This window comes from Lissotriton vulgaris, chromosome 2_1 (assembly GCF_964263255.1).
Source record: "Lissotriton vulgaris chromosome 2_1, aLisVul1.2, whole genome shotgun sequence".
In the NCBI taxonomy this organism is placed as follows: Eukaryota; Metazoa; Chordata; class Amphibia; order Caudata; family Salamandridae; genus Lissotriton; species Lissotriton vulgaris.
Genome location: NC_141687.1, coordinates 505,457,292 through 505,474,766, shown reverse-complemented (window position 1 = coordinate 505,474,766; position 17,475 = coordinate 505,457,292). Strand labels below are relative to the sequence as shown.

General features: G+C 47.1%; 1 protein-coding gene across 1 annotated transcript in view; it reads left to right on the top strand.

Moving 5' to 3' along the window:
* The first annotated feature begins 546 nt into the window (after positions 1–546).
* DNAH7 (dynein axonemal heavy chain 7) overlaps positions 547–17,475 on the top strand; it is a 1,812,153-nt gene continuing 1,795,224 nt past the window's right edge. The window contains exon 1 of the mRNA XM_086955398.1: positions 547–942. Coding sequence (XP_086811524.1) covers positions 928–942 — 15 coding nt within the window. The 5' untranslated portion in view covers positions 547–927. The remainder of the gene's footprint in view (positions 943–17,475) is intronic.

Here is a 17,475-nt window from a genome sequence, read left to right as displayed (position 1 = left end):
GGCAACTGACTTTACTTTCAAATAACGCAGTATCCAGGGAAATTCTAAAAAGGGTGTTCACCTGCCGACACTCTGGTGTTTACCGCACACAGTACCAGCATCGGGAAACTGGAATCTGTGCGTCAGGGTGGTTGCTTAGCACCGGGGTATCAACAGCTCTAACTTTTTACCGGTGCAACAGCGGAGCTGGAAACCGCCCGGTTGGGAGAAATGTTGCCCGGAAACGCACCACCTGCCCCCGTCCTAGCAGCGGCACGGGACAGCTTGTGACGCTTAAGCAAGGGAAAACAGCGATAGTTCCCCAGCACCCAGCTTGTATACCTCGGGAAAAGTTCGGTGTTAAACTTCGTGAAAACCTTTCCCAATCGGCCTACCGAGATTGATACACATACAAAGCTAACCCCGAACTCCCCTCTTCAAAAATATTTGTTTACGTGCGGGGAGATAAATCATGCCCAAGAATTCTTGCTGACCGTCCCGGACTGGAGGATACCCTGTTTCCGCTTCCGGGACCAGCACTGGCAATCTGTGCTTCAAGGGGTTGCTAGGCAACCGGGTGACAACAGCTGTAACTTTTTACCGGCGAGCGAGCAGCGGAGTTGGGTATCCAAGGGAAGGGAAGACTTCCAGCATCACACCACCGGCCCCCAGCATTGAGAGAGGGGAGAGACTGAAGCCCAGGCGAGGGAGCGGGTGCCCAGGGAGTTAGTTCCCAAGCACTTAACTTGTGTACTCCAGGAATATGCTTGTCTTCACCTCGTGCAAAGGAATTTCAGGTGCGTCCTCGCAAGCCTGATTAACCTTGGAGCGTAGACCAAGCAGTCCTCCAAATCACGGCTTCCAAGGCAAACAATTGAATCACAGCGATAACAGAAAGACTGTGCAAGGAAACTTCATGCAGAAATCCACAGCTCGCCTAATGACAAAATGAACACAGATCAGGTAAAGATGCGGTGCAGTAATGGATACTGGCTTAAAGTAGTGTCCTTATAATAGATGTGTTATATATCGATTGTTTCGGCGACTGCTGTAGTGTGTTTTTATGGGAGAGTGTCATGCAAAAACCTAATTTAAAACAATGAAATCGAAACCGGGTCCGAGGACTTTATTAAAATATTGCCTGGTTTAATCAAACCAAAATGCGTTTCCCCTTCCTAAATAATTTCAGGGATATTTGGGCGAGTTGTGTAATGCCCAGTTACTTATTAATAATCTTCACTACCCTTAGTCCACTCGCCGCAGTTATTAGACCCCACCCTCCCTATTATTAACCCTTTGACGATGGCTTGGATTTATACAGCAGGAGCCAGTACCAGCCTCCTTTATTGCACTCAGGTTGGGTGGGTGGGGCTGGCTTTCTAGGGCCCTCCTGTTCTTTGTTCCTTGTTGCGAGGTGATGTCACCTCATGCCGCGAGGACGAGGTAATATCATTTTAGGAAAGCTTTTTGATTAAAAATGCCTTACCTTACTATCATACTGAGTATACTGCTTCCTTTGAGTACAGACTAATGTTCTCAACATTTTCCTGCTTGTGTGTCCAGCCATTACTTGTCACTTCCGTCCCTTGAGCTCACGAGTGGACCTGGCCATAGTGTGGGTCTAGCAGTAGACACACTACTTGCCTAATTCTAGTGCCTATCATAATACCTAAACACCTTCATATGCGCAACGTAGTTCTTTTCTACAGTCTTAGATCCCCAAATGGCCTGCAATCTCAAAATGATCCTCTATATACTTAAAATATGCCATGAACACCTGACCTTTACTTAAAACGTCTGTCTGCCTCCTCTCTGGTTTTCTTTCAAATGGCCCTTCCCTTCCCTTCTATCCTATGCATGCCCCCTCTCCCTGAGCACAACTCACATTAATCTCTATTATTGCATTCCTGCAAACTGCCTACACCTCATTTAAAAACCACAACCTCTCCTTTTTTGGAAAGAGATGCCCCTTCAACTTAACAAAACCTAAACTCCTGTAGCTCATCTAATAACCCCACTAACTATATGTGATATACTCCCCACTAATGATCACACATAATTCCTATTAATTTAAACACTATAAGAAACTGGAGGGTATGTATGGAATGAATTAATTGGGCACACAAGACTAATCCCAATAGTGAACAATAACCAATAATACTGGATTGATCACTATCCTTTGGTTCTGGAGTAATGCACTGCAAAGCTTAAAGGGCTTCAATGTCTTGTCAGTGGAATAAGCCATATAAAAATGCAATAACAATTATAGTCCCAATCAGTCAGCTAGTTTCTTCCACTGCCTGAGAGACTTGTGGCACCTCAAACACAATGAACTCTACGGTCCCAGTTGACAACGTTTTTTTGTTCACCAAAGTTCAACCTAGATGCACGAACGTCAAGGGGACATAATTCAATTTTCAGTGTGGGAATGAGTAGAGAACTATGCTAAAATTGATGGGGACTTACAGGAAGGAATTTCTTCCCTGGGAAAAAAAAATCCCTGTGGAGAAATAGAAAAGGAGGTTACGTGGTGCAAATGCACTTTTGTGTTCCATTTTCACATGCTGAAAGTATAAACCTGAACATTTCATATACGTAAACGCATAATTATGGGAGCATTTCTTGGTAACGGTGGGGTGTGCAGCTTTAAGTGGGTACTCTTGCAATTGTTTACCTCACAGTGGGCCCAGTAAATTGCATTCAATTATTATACACCCGTTCAGAAGGCAATTGTATACTGTGCTAATGGACTTGCTCTTGAAAAAGGATGGGAAATACAAGGGTATTCCCCATATTTCATTGAGGTGTAAGAGTAGGGTTTTCTCCACAGGGAATAATAGTTTGTGTAGAAATAAGAGGAGCAATATCTGCTTTTGCACTATTTTTGTCCATTGCACCCTTGCAGGTTGTCTGTCCGTTGTCTGCCCTGCGGGCATTCCACTGGAGTACATATTAAAAGATAGGAATATGAATGGGAAACTGTGTGTATCATGTTTCAGTGTACAAATCAGTAGGATTTTGAGAATTGGCAAACATGAGTAAATATATGTAAGTTGTATATAGAAGTCTGTGGTACACATGTTTGTGAATATTTCAGTGAACCAGACCTTTAATTATGAGACCACATCTTCTATGAGACTCTGGTTTACGAATGTAGAGGTACCCCATTATATGTAATTTCCCAGATGCCTCAAGGAATGAACGTTGACCCGCATATATCAGAGCAGTTGAGATTGAGGGTTGTAATTGTAAATTGTATTTATATCACTTACTACCCCCCCACAAGGCATTGAATAGCTTTGCTGCAAGTAGTACACTACTACTGAACACAAGGCTAGAGGTAAAATAGTAATAATTTGTAAAATGTTTTTTTTGTTTCCTTGTGGAACAGTTGTGGTAAGTGTCTTAGATTTGTGCTGTTAAAATCTCATGCATTTACTGTATTTATTTGAAAAGGTTAGATTGATTGAAGTAGATTAGTAAAGGAAATATGTAAGGTGGTATTGGCAGTGGAGGACGTGTACTTGTTAGTTGAATGATTTGGCTAAAGGAAGAACGAGTTTGGAGAGATTTGTTTAGGAAGGGAGTTCATAGAGTAAGAAAGGTTTGGAATGAGAAACCATATATATTATTTTTCTTCGTCCAGTAAGTTGAAATGAATATGTACATGTATAGAGACATACCCACACATCTAAGTATAAAGCAATATGTATACATACCTACATACACATAATAATACTTACATTTTTTGTACATGGTACAGGCCCCCTATATATACAGCCACATGTAGATACATGTAGTAATATTTACATGGTCAGACATTTACATGTGTGTTGTGCAAAAATATACATAGACTTTGTAATTGTTCATTTTTTGTTTTTCTTCTTTATTTATGTAAGTCCTAATGGATAAAGATGCACACTCCCATGTACATAGAGAAAAGTATATAGACCATGTCATCTACATACATACGTTGTCATGTTTGAGTAAGCCTGCTCAGAAGGTCCCACAGGGACCCCCTGGACCAAATAAAGCATTTTTAAAAACAATTTCAGCGGGATTCATGGTGGGCTCCCGCTCTTCATTTCCTTTAAGCCCACGGCTGGGCCAGGTCCTTGGGGTAATGATGATGAAAAGAGATGCTGGGGCCCGCGTGGTCCCCCGCAACCTTGGGGACTGCCACCTCAACCTTGGGGACTGCCACCTCCCTGGGCTCATACATTGAATGCAGGGGTCTACGAGGCACCCCCGCAGCCCCGGGGGCCGCCACCTCCCAGGGCTATATTAATAAAAAAATAATGGGTGTGGGGGTTCAAGCCCCCCCACACAGCCCGGGGACCACCACCTCTCCGGGATTTCTTTCCAAATTGGAGTTGGCCACGCTGCCCTCCCTCCTGGAACCATAAATGACCCAGCGGTCCGTAACCCTCAAGGCGAGCTCTAGCAGTGTCCCAGGGTGCCCATCCCTGAACATTTCAGTTTGATATGGGATGGCGGGAGCACAAACAATTTACGAAAAACGACAAAATGAAATAGCCTGGCCCAGGGGGATGGAGTCCCAGGGCCAAAAGTGGCCCGGTAGATGGACCCCCTTCTTGAAAATTAAAAAAAAGTGTCCAATGCCCCGGGTGATGGGGTCCCTGGGACCGAAATCAGCCTGGGGAAGGGGGCTGCATGCCACCCTTCCCTTGCTAATAGATAAAAAGAAAGGTCTAGCCCCGTGAAATGGGGTCTCCTGGGACGAAATCAGCCTCAGGAGGGGGGGGCCACGCGACCCCCTCCTTTTATTTTTTTTATTTCAAATGAAAAAAAAAGGTCAGGCCCCGGGGCCCAAAAGGATCAAGGGAATAGGGGCCACACAGCCTGCTTTTCTGAAATACAGAAAAAAATTGGAAGCCAGCAAATCATCTGAGGCCCGCCCCCTTTCTCCACTACTCTGTAAATGCGCCTCTTGGCATGCTCTTTGTTGAGGGATGAAATCCCCTTTGCTCTTGAGGGTCCTTAGGAGTCAACTAGCCCACCTGTTACCTCTTGTAAGCCCCACATAGTAGGATTGCTAAGAGGTGGTCAGAGGCCATGCCCCTTTTCCCACGTGACAGTTTTTTCTGTGAATTTCTAAGGCTTTTTAAAATGCTAATTCCTAACTATAACGTCCCTGTAACCTTTGGTTTTGTCACTGATTATCTATCTATCTATCTATCTATCTATCTATCTATCTATCTATCTATCTATCTATCTATCTATCCATCCATCCAACTCCACTGCCTTTTCTCGCAACCGCTTCACGTCGTTGAAAAGCAGGCATGGACTACAAGATGAGTGCTTAATCCATTTTATTGATTGTCGGCCATTACGCGTTACGGTCCAACCAGACCTTGATCACATGACGACGCTCATGATTTTTTTCACCCCTTTTAAAGTGACTTGTGCAAAATATCATTGGAGGATTGCAATAGACATAAAAGAAATACACGTTTTTTTCCACATAAATACCGTTTTTGTGCATTTATACATTTATAAAGGGACTGATCCACAATAATTAACAGCAGGACAGAAGGAAGAAAGACCTCAATTGGTTGCTAGATCCAATGCATAATTCAATGGTCCTCAGAATTGTTAAAAATGTACAACTTCATAATAAAAGTCTAAAAATGTTTCACTCTATAAGTAAAAAAGATGTTAATAAATAATAGTTATTAAAACCAATTAATTCTCAAACAATTCAATTGAATAAATATACATAAATAATCATTTACCAATCAATTGTCAGTTTTTCAATATTATTTTGTTTTTAAGGCAATCCAAATCTTTTTGGCGGTCAGCGTTGTTGCATACATGCATAGCTCCCTAAACGCTAACAATTTCATGCTTCCCCATTGTGACAACATGTATGCCAATCCGGACTCCCCCAGATTCTGTCTGTTACCTCTCAGGGTTGTTTCAATAAAGTGCTAATGCTACGTGATATAGAGAAGACAAAAAAGGGGCTCATAACCAAAGGAGAATAAAGATTAAAACCTTGTTTATTTGTTTTTCCATTTTATAAAATTACTCTTTGGGCGTTGAATAAAAAACTACTATACCTGTAGTTTAGGTTGGACAGGCGGCCTGATGTAGTTCAGATTATCTTGTTATACCTCACTCCTTTCAGATATTATCCAGGGCATTTTTGTTGGCCTAAGAAAAATCCTACATTTAATTTACAGACATGTATATAGGTCTTCGGTCGTGTTCAGACCTCCCGGGGTCTTGCAGTCAAAGTTGAGTATATATCTAGTCTCCAACTTTCTCAGCTGCCCTTCTCTATCTCCTCCTCTACTATTTAGGGGGATAGTGTCAATCAGATAATACGACAAATAATTAAAGTTATTTTGGCGTATTTCCCTGAAGTGTCTTGCAAGTGGGTAAGTGTGATCGTTGTAGTTGATTGCTCTAATATGTTGCAAAATCCTCTTATGGGCAGGGAGCTTAGTACTGCCCACATATTTCAGATTGCAAAAGCACTCTAAAATGTAAATGGTACATTCTGTTTTGCAGTTTAGTAGTTTGTTAATGTTTAAAACTTTATCACTAAATGCTAACTTGTAGGTCTTAGTCTTAACACCATATTGACATGCCTTTCAGGTTTTACATTTAGTAAACCCATTTGATTGCCACCATTTTCTTTGCTCCTTATAATCTGGGTGTTGGAACCTGGGATGTCAGGTCACCTAGGGTAGCCTGGCCTAGGGTATGACACAATACTAGAGGCTCAAGTGTGAAGGTTGCAAACCACCCAGCAGTAAATCCACGCAATAACACACAAAAATGACACTACACCAAAGTATAGAAAAATATGAGCTGTTTTATAAAAATAATATACTCTGCTTTATACCTCTGGAAATCATAACTCAGTGCATACAGATGTCATATAAGAGTAATATCGTCACTTTCAGAAGTATCCACTTATCACATTAATCAGTATTAACAGTACATTCCATTAAACTCTGCTATTTTGACTTTCTATAACTTTCATCACAATATTACTTTAGAAGAGGCAGTGCCAGCACTTTATATTTAGTCAGGCAAGCAATTACCATTTCATTGTTAACCTTACACTGCCCCTGCTTAGCTTGTCACCTCCCCATCAAAGAACAAGAGTTTCCCTGCAGAAAAGCCTATACTCCTCTAGAGAAGGTTACACTTTTCTTTCCCATTCACTACTGACCACAGAAGTTCTGGCTATAACAGATTAAACCAGCATTCAATGAAGCCCTGTCAGGGATTCCTCAAGGACACTGCACTCCTGGGGACAGATTCTCTGTTTATTCACTTGTTAGGTCTCAATCTCTGGCACCAGTTTTACTCTTGTGGAAGTCACTTCCCCCTCGTGTTTATCTCCTTACTTGTGATTACAACGATGCTGGAATCTTCCTGCGCCAGAAGCAAGAGGGAATTCACAGCCGATACGGCTAAGGAACTGAGTGTGGGAAAGGCTCTCTCGCCTCTGAAGGCTCCTCAGCTCTCCCTCCCCACTCGGGCCAGCTCCTCTGCGTGGCGCTCGAGCGGAAGGAAAAGGCCGTTATAACAATGCCCCCAGGCCGCTACCGGGCCCCTCAGCTCTCCCTCCCTGCTCGGGCCAGCTCCTCCGTGTGGCGCGCGAGCAGAGGAAAAAGGCGGGACACTCACTCTGGCTGCTGTGGCACCCGGCGCTCCTCCTCATCGTCGATCGGCGGGGCCACTACCCTAGCTGACATGCGCGGTAGCGCTCGCGTTGGTGCCGCCTCCCACTGCGCCCGCTCCCAGGAAGGACGCTTCAATCCCAGGCCTGCTCGATCCTAGGCCCCTCCTGTGCCAGCCACCCGGCTCAGCTGGGATCATGCGCGGTAGCGCTCGAAAGCCAGTCAATACACCGACTCCTCTCACTCCTGGGGAGGCGCTGCCACGGAGCGCGATCGGTGCCCCAGGGGTCCCGCTCCCAATTCAATGAAGAGAATGAGTTCCTAGCCCCTCACTTTCCACCTAACTTGCTGAAAGGCTTGCCACACACCACAGGACCAGTCAGTATTAAGGATATCTTGTTGTTATACAGAGGAAGTGCTTCCTTTCCACACTATAGAGAGGAGGGGTGGTAAAAGGGGGGCTCCTTCAGAGTAGAGCCACAGAGCTCTTTTTCAGCACTAATCCCCTATCCCTCCTTACTGGACAGACTTAGGGGCACAGGGGAACTCTTACTTCAGCTCCCAGGGCAGGGTCCTTCTCAGCTCCAAAGACTACTGGAATTAACCCCTTCACCTAACTGTCCAGGGTCAGCAGGATGAACTAACTTGGCTAGGACAACAGGAAATGGGAGGTGGAAAAGCCTTGACAGAGGGCTACCCTTGTAGAGCAATCCACCCTTCAGGATCCTACCCCTACCAGACCTCAGTCTTCACTCTAGCTGCTCCTCACTGACAGACAAAATGGCTGTCCAGCATTCCGCCTTTTATAGGCTGACCCTCAGGAGTCCAGAAGGGACCAGAAGGTTCTGGAACGCCCTATACTACTCTATGGGACTGGTTCTGGGTTTGGCAGTTAGGGCAGTTGGTAGCCACCATTTTGTGACTCCAACTATTTATGTCAGAACAGGCCTCTGGGCCTGAGGTGAAAACCTATGAGGGGGAAAAAACACCTATCCCCTTGACCAACACCTAGAAAAAGTTAGTGGACAAAAATTATTAAAGGCATGAGGGGCAAAAAGGGGACAAAATAAATAATAAATTGGAGGGACTACGCAAGAAGCCAGACAGGTCTAACACGCGTCCCCCCCCAGCTGAAAGTGGGGAGAACTACCCAACCCCTTGGGAGTCCTCATCACTAAGGCGGAAATACCTGGAGAGACCGTCTGCATTGGCGAGGTCCACTCCAGGCCGATGTTCCACCCGGAAGTCCATTCCCTGTAGGGAGATAGACCACCTCAACAGCTTGGGATTTTCCCCCTTCATTTGCATCAGCCAACGAAGGGGTCGATGGTCAGTCTGAACCAGGAAGTGCAAGCCAAAGAGGTATGGCCGCAGCTTCTTCAGAGCCCACACCACCGCAAAAGCTTCCCTCTCAATTGCACTCCACTTCTGTTCCCGGGGAACCAGTCTTCTGGATAAGAAGACCACAGGCTGATCCAGGCCCTCTTCATTTAGTTGCGATAACACTGCCCCAATGCCATGTTCTGATGCATCTGTCTGGACAATTAACTCCTTGGAGAAGTCTGGGGCCCTCAGGACCGGTGCTGCACACATTGCCTGCTTTAGTTTCTCAAAAGCTTGCTGACAAGCTTCCGTCCAAACTACCCGTCGAGGTTGTTTCTTAGAGGTGAGCTCTGTGAGGGGCGCTACAATAGTGCCATACCCCTTCACAAAGCAACGGTAGTAGCCTGTGAGGCCCAGGAAAGCTCGGACCTCAGTCTGTGTCTTGGGGGGTTCCCAGGCCATGATTGCCTCAATCTTCGCCTGCAGGGGCTGCACAGTCCCCCTACCCACCAAGTGTCCAAGGTACACAACCGACCCCTGCCCAATCTGGCATTTGCTGGCCTTGATTGTCAATCCAGCTTGTTTCAGGGCCTGGAGAACTGCTTGCAGATGTTGCAAATGGTCCTCCCAACTGCTACTGAAGACAGCAATGTCATCCAGGTAAGCAGCAGAGAAACTCTCCATTCCAGAGAGGACCTGGTTCACCAGCCGCTGAAATGTGGCAGGGGCATTTTTGAGCCCAAAGGGCATTACACAAAATTGGAAGTGTCCCTCAGGCGTGAAGAAGGCTGACCTTTCCTTTGCTCCATCTGTCAAGGAGATCTGCCAGTACCCCGAAGTGAGGTCAAAGGTACTCAGATATTGGGCAGCTCCTAGCCGGTCAATTAATTCATCCGCCCTAGGGATCGGATGAGCATCAGTCTTTGTCACTGAGTTCGTCCTCGGTAATCCACACAGAACCTCAGTTCGGGTGTGGTGCCTGGTGGCGCGGCTTTTGGCACGAGCACCACCGGACTGGACCAAGGGCTGTTAGAAGGTTCAATAACTCCCAACTCTAGCATCTTGGCAACCTCTCCATGGATGCTAGCCTTCACCTTGTCGGACAGCCGGTAGGTCTTCGACTTCACTGGTGGGCTGTCCCCTGTGTCCACATCATGGGTACACAGGTGAGTCCTTCCCGGGACAAGGGAGAACAACGTAGAGTACTGCTCCAGTATCTGGCGGCAGTCCTCCCGTTGCTCAGGAGTTAGAGTGGGAGAGAGAATCACTCCCTCCACCAACCCATCCTTCTCTTGAGACGAGAATAAGTCTGGGAGAGGTTCGCTTTCCGCTTCCTCTTCCCCATCAGTCACCATCAACAACATGACCTCGGGCCTCTCATGGTGGGGTTTGAGACGGTTGGCATGCAGCACCCGTAGGGGCTGTCGAGGGGTCTTAAGGTCCACCAGGTATGTGGCCTTACCCTTCTTCTCCAACACTTCAAATGGACCTGTCCAGCGATCCTGAAAGGCACTAAGCTCTCCAGGCTCCATCACCCACACTTTCTGACCAGGCTCCAATTCCACCTGGTGAGCATTGTGGTCATACCACTCTTTCATAACTGCCTGGCTGGCCTCCAAGTTGTCAGAAGCCTGCTTCCACAACTTCGCCATTTGGCTCCTGAAGGCCAGCATGTAGCTCACCACATCCTGGGGGGTTTCCTGGGAGACTTCTCCCAACCATCCTTCACCAGGCTGAGAGGACCGCGTACAGGGTGCCCATACAGAAGCTCAAAGGGGCTGAAGTCCACTCCCTTCTGTGGCACTTCCCTGTAAGAAAAGAGCAAACAGGGTAGGAGGACGTCCCATTTCCTCCGCAGGCTTTCGGGCAGACTTCTGATCATGCCCTTCAAGGTTTTGTTAAACCTCTCAACCAGTCCATTTGACTGGGGGTGATAAGGAGTGGTGAACCGGTAGGTCACTCCACACTCCTTCCACATCGCCCGCATATAAGCTGACATGAAGTTGGTCCCCCTGTCAGACACAACTTCCTTGGGGAATCCCATTCGGGTAAAGATCCCCATTAGGGCTCTAGCCACCACAGGTGCAGTGACTGTCCTCAGAGGAATTGCCTCTGGGTACCGTGTGGCATGATCCACCAGAACCAGGATGAACCGGTGACCAGCTGTTGTTGGTGGATCTAAAGGCCCTACAATGTCGATGCCCACCCTCTCAAAGGGTTTGCTAACGACCGGTAGTCGTTCCAGGGGAGCCTTCAGCTTCACCCCTGTTTTCCCACTGGCCTGGCAGGATACACATGTCCGACAGTAAGTGTTGGACGCCACTTTCATCTGAGGCCAGTAAAAGTGGAGGACAAGCCGAGCAAAGGTCTTGTCCTGGCCTAAGTGTCCTGCCAGAGGTATAGCATGAGCCAATTCCAGCAGAAAGGCTCGGTATTGTTGCGGGACTACCAAGGCCCTTGACGAACCAGGTAAGGGTACCTTGGGTTCACTGTAGAGGAGTCCATCCTCCCAGTAAATATGGTAGTGTCCCGTAACATCACCTGCTGCTTGGGCTTCAGCCTGTCGCCTCAGTCCCTCAAGGGTAGGGCACTCCCTCTGCCCCTTACAGAATTCCTCTCTGGTAGGACCTCCCTCCACATGCCACTCAGCAGGGATGGGTAAATCCTCCAGAGAGTCTACTTCCCCCTCCACGGACTCCTGGCCCACCACCGCAGGTGGCCGATCTGTCACATGGGGTGTGGAAGCCGGAGCAGGCTCTTCCTGTCTCCGGGTTTGTCCCTTTTTAGCAGCGGGTTGGGCCATTGTTCCAGGCTCCAACCCAGGCGAACTCCCTCTCTGGCAAGTCGCTGACCGTGTGCTTGCACAGGCCCAGTCAGGTGTACCCAGCATCGCAGTGTGCGTCCGGTATTCCACCTCTCTCCAAGTGTTGTGCTCCATGTCATTCCCCAGCAGACAATCAACTGGCACGGCAGGGCTTACGGCAACACGAAGTGAACCTGCAACCCCCTCCCACTCAAAGGGAACCTCAGCCACTGGATAGTGGCCCATTCTGCCGTCAGCCATCGCGGTGGGGTGGAGTACATTGGGAACCACCTGCTCTGGAGACACCAGTTGACTTCTCACCATAGTCATACTGGCTCCTGTATCTCTCAGAGCCTCCCCTCTCTGGCCATTGATGGTGACCCACTGCCCATACTTTGTAGTATTTGGGGGCACCTGGATCTTTGGAACCATCTCCCGTTCTCCCAGGGACACTAAGGTGACACCCGCCCACTCACCCTCATTATCTAAGGGCAACTCCTCCCCGAGCGCTACACTAGCTACTCCCGGTGCTTTTCCTCCGGTGGGAGGGGGTGGTCTTTTCGGGCATCTGACATCTCCCTTATAATGTCCAACACCGCCACACTCAAAACAGTGGAGAACCCTTGGCTGCTGGCTTTGGCCAGGATTAGGGTTTCTGGGCGGGTTTGCCTTAGGGGTGAAACCTGCTCCCTTTCCTTGGAAATTATTTTGGGGACCTTTAGAGAACTCCTTCTTTTTCTCTCCCCCCTCCTTCTTCTGGGGGGCGCCCTGTCCGGCTTTTTGGGAATCCCCTCCAGTCCCCTTTGAGGACACCCGGGTACTTGCCCAGATGTCCGCCTCCTCTGCAAGCTTCCGGGGATTGGTCAGCTTGCTGTCCACCAGGTGTTGGCGCAGCTCGGGAAAGCATTACTCGAGGAGGTGCTCTTTCAAAAATAGATCATACAGCCCCTCATAATCCTTCACCTCACTGCCCTTGACCCAACCCTCTAAGGCCTTCCTGGCGTAGTCAAGGAAGTCCACCCAGTTCTGGGTGCTTAATTTGTGGCTCCCCCTGAACTTCTGACGGTACTTTTCTGGGGTAACCCCAAACTTCCTTACCAACGCCAGCTTCATGGTGGGGTAGTTGGTTTGTTCCTCTGGTTCCAGGGCCAACAAGGTGTCCCGACCAGCAGGAGGCATGTATTTATACAAACCACCCCCCCCAGTGCTTTTCCTGCACCCCATGGACTCTTAGGGAGACCTCATAAGCAGCCAGCCACTTGGCTATGTCGTCCCCTTGACTGAAGCTAGCTATAAGGTCTTTCGGTAAATAGGGTCTGGACTCCCTGGCTGTCTCTTTTGATTCGCTGCCACCATTCATTTCAGGAGAGGACCCCCGTCGCAGGCTTTGGAGCTCTAATTCCTTCAACCTAAACTCATGGGCCATCCTCCTCTCCTCCTTTTCCTGTTCCAACTTAGCCAACTCCCATCTCAGCTGCCTTTTTTCCCTCCTATCCGTGAGCTCGGCTTCAGTTAAGCTTCCCCCAGAGGCGCTACTGCCCCTCCTGGAGTAGGACACTGGTCCTGGGAGTAAGTTTTCCCCCTCAGAGTGGAATAACCCATCTATCTCCAACACCGTGTTCCGGTCTACCCCTTCATCCTCCTCCTTCCCTTCTCGGTGTGCCTCCACCCAAGCCCTGAGACTGGTCTGGAGCTCCCCCTTCCTGGCACCATGCTTGAAAAATACCCCCATTTGCTGGCAGAACTCTTTCAGCTGAGCCACAGAATAGACCTCTAGGTTTTCTAATGCAAACTCCATTGTGAAATAGGCAAACCTAGAGTACACACACCAGAAAATTAGAGTTGCAAGGGCAACCTAAAGCTACCTCCACCCACCACAGGAACAAATTTGGAAAAATAAAAAGACAAATTAGGAGGGCCTCAAGGAGAAAACTCCTGGTGTAGGCCAGTGTATTGCGTTTAATTACTATTGAGTAGCTGCAACCAAGTCAGGATCCCACCGCTAGACACCAATCTGTTGGAACCTGGGATGTCAGGTCACCTAGGGTAGCCTGGCCTAGGGTAAGACACAATACTAGAGGCTGAAGTGTGAAGGTTGCAAACCACCCAGCAGTAAATCCACGCAATAACACACAAAAATGACACTACACCAAAGTATAGAAAAATATGAGCTGTTTTATACAAATAATATACTCTGCTTTATACCTCTGGAAATCATAACTCAGTGCATACAGATGTCATATAAGAGTAATATCGTCACTTTCAGAAGTATCCACTTATCACATTAATCAGTATTAACAGTACATTCCATTAAACTCTGCTATTTTGACTTTCTATAACTTTCATCACAACATTACTTTAGAAGAGGCAGTGTCAGCACTTTATATTTAGTCAGGCAAGCAATAACCATTTCATTGTTAACCTTACACTGCCCCTGCTTAGCTTGTCACCTCCCCATCAAAGAACAAGAGTTTCCCTGCAGAAAAGCCTATACTCCTCTAGAGAAGGTTACACTTTTCTTTCCCATTCACTACTGAACACAGAAGTTCTGGCTATAACAGATTAAACCAGCATTCAATGAAGCCCTGTCAGGGATTCCTCAAGGACACTGCACTCCTGGGGACAGATTCTCTGTTTATTCACTTGTTAGGTCTCAATCTCTGGCACCAGTTTTACTCTTGTGGAAGTCACTTCCCCCTCGTGTTTATCTCCTTACTTGTGATTACAACGATGCTGGAATCTTCCTGCGCCAGAAGCAAGGGGGAATTCACAGCCGATACGGCCAAGGAACTGAGTGTGGGAAAGGCTCTCTCGCCTCTGAAGGCTCCTCAGCTCTCCCTCCCCACTCGGGCCAGCTCCTCTGCGTGGCGCTCGAGCGGAAGGAAAAGGCCGTTATAACAATGCCCCCAGGCCGCTACCGGGCCCCTCAGCTCTCCCTCCCTGCTCGGGCCAGCTCCTCCGTGTGGCGCGCGAGCAGAGGGAAAAGGCGGGACACTCACTCTGGCTGCTGTGGCACCCGGCGCTCCTCCTCAGCGTCGATCGGCGGGGCCACTACCCTAGCTGACATGCGCGGTAGCGCTCGCGTTGGTGCCGCCTCCCACTGCGCCCGCTCCCAGGAAGGACGCTTCACTCCCAGGCCTGCTCGATCCTAGGCCCCTCCTGTGCCAGCCACCCGGCTCAGCTGGGATCATGCGCGGTAGCGCTCGAAAGCCAGTCAATACACCGACTCCTCTCACTCCTGGGGAGGCGCTGCCACGGAGCGCGATCGGTGCCCCAGGGGTCCCGCTCCCAATTCAATGAAGAGAACGAGTTCCTAGCCCCTCACTTTCCACCTAACAGGCTGAAAGGCTTGCCACACACCACAGGACCAGTCAGTAGTAAGGAAATCTTGTTGTTATACCGAGGAAGTGCTTCCTTTCCACACTTTAGAGTGGAGGGGGGGTAAAAAGGGGGCTCCTTCAGAGTAGAGCCACAGAGCTCTTCTTCAGCACTAATCCCCTATCCCTCCTTACTGGACAGACTTAGGGGCACAGGGGAACTCTTACTTCAGCTCCCAGGGCAGGGTCCTTCTCAGCTCCAAAGACTACTGGAATTAACCCCTTCACCTAACTGTCCAGGGTCAGCAGGATGAACTAACTTGGCTAGGACAACAGGAAATGGGAGGTGGAAAAGCCTTGACAGAGGGCTACCCTTGTAGAGCAATCCGCCCTTCAGGATCCTACCCCTACCAGACCTCAGCCTTCACTCTAGCTGCTCCTCACTAACAGACAAAATGGCTGTCCAGCATTCCGCCTTTTATAGGCTGGCCCTCAGGAGTCCAGAAGGGACCAGAAGGTTCTGGAACGCCCTATACTACTCTATGGGACTGGTTCTGGGTTTGGCAGTTAGGGCAGTTGGTAGCCACCATTTTGTGACTCCAACTATTTCTGTCAGAACAGGCCTCTGGGCCTGAGGTGAAAACCTATGAGGGGGAAAAAGAACACCTATCCCCTTGACCAACACCTAGAAAAAGTTAGTGGACAAAAATTATTAAAGGCATGAGGGGCAAAAAGGGGACAAAAGAAATAATAAATTGGAGGGACTACGCAAGAAGCCAGACAGGTCTAACACTGGGCTACTGCTTACTTAGCTGTTATGCATGGATGTAGCTCTTTTATAGGTGACCCCCAAATTGCACGGTAAAATATCACCAATTACTGTGTCACTTCTCACTATTTGACAGTTGGGTTGCATTATCCTTTTTATTTCTCATTGTTGGGCATTATATGTTAGAATCAACCTAACTTCCGGTACTGGTTGCTCCTATTTTTCCTCTCTGATCTTTTTAGTTTGTAGTAACAGGGATCTGTCTTTAGTTTCGGATTTAGTGATCTACAGAAACATTAGAAATTCTTCAGTTATACTTTAAAATTATAATATATGCACCATCTTCAAATTGATATAACTTTATTTTTCCTTAGCCACAAACAAAACTTGAAGTACACAAATGTTTAAATATACCTATACTTTTAATTTATAAATTACGCAGAACCATCACATGATTATATCTCATGTATATCCGTCTGTACACAGTGTATTGAACTCGGTAAACACACTACATTAATTATAACTTGCGACTTCTCCATGCGTCACTTATACCCTTTTATATTATATCAGTTATACCATCTAAAATAATATTTTTTACAATAGGAGTTATGACATCACAAGTCATATATTTTGTGAGAACACAGTGCATGGTAGAGTGGCGAGTTATAGTCAATATGGGTTGGATACACTGTGTATGGAAGTGAGTGAGTTATGATAATTTGGAAGTGTTGTGTAAATTATGAATTAAAGGTATACGTTTTGAAACTTAAATGTTTGTGTAAGTGTTGACTGTAGCTAAAGAATAAATAAAGTTATATAAATGTAAAGGTGGTGAGTAAATTATAAATTTAAGGTATAACTATAACTGAAGCTTTTCTAATGTTTGTGTATTTTAAGTTTAGTTTCTATAGAAATATTAAAGTTTTCCTACCTATAACAAAGGTTTATTTACCCTTTGTTTTTTTTCCTTGAATTTACATGTTTTAAAAAAAAAGTGAATGAAAAAAATTACAATGATAGAGTTTTCTGTTGGCGACTAGAGTGTTATTAATTGGATTGTGGTACATCACCGTTGAGGAGAGTGTTGTTAAGTGTACTGTCATAGAGTATAGTAGCATAGAGTGGAGTTAGGTACAGTGGAATGGTGTACAGTTGAGTGGAGTGACGTTGAGTGGAGGGCTATGCGTTGCAATAGAGTGTCGTAGAGTGAACTAGTGTAGAGAGGAGTGGCGTAGTGTGGACTAGCATACAGTGGGGTAGCATAGAGTGCAGTTGCGTAGATTGAAATGAGATACAGTGTAGTGGCATACATTACAACACCATTGTGTGTCGTGGAGTGGTGTAGACTGCAATAGCATATAGTGCAGAGCCGTGCAGTGGAGTGGTGTAGAGTGTAATAGCGTAAAGTGTAGGCATGAGATGTTATGTTATGTTATAAAGTTTTTGTATAGCGCCCATCACCGCCGGTCTCTAAGCGCTTAAACAGAAAGAACATAACATACTGTCAACCCGAAACCCTCTGCCATCTCTGATTAGGCCGGAAGTATTGCCTTTTTAAATAGGTACGTCTTCAGTTTCTTCCTGAAGGAAAGTAGCTGTGAATCTTCCTTCAGATTGGCCGGT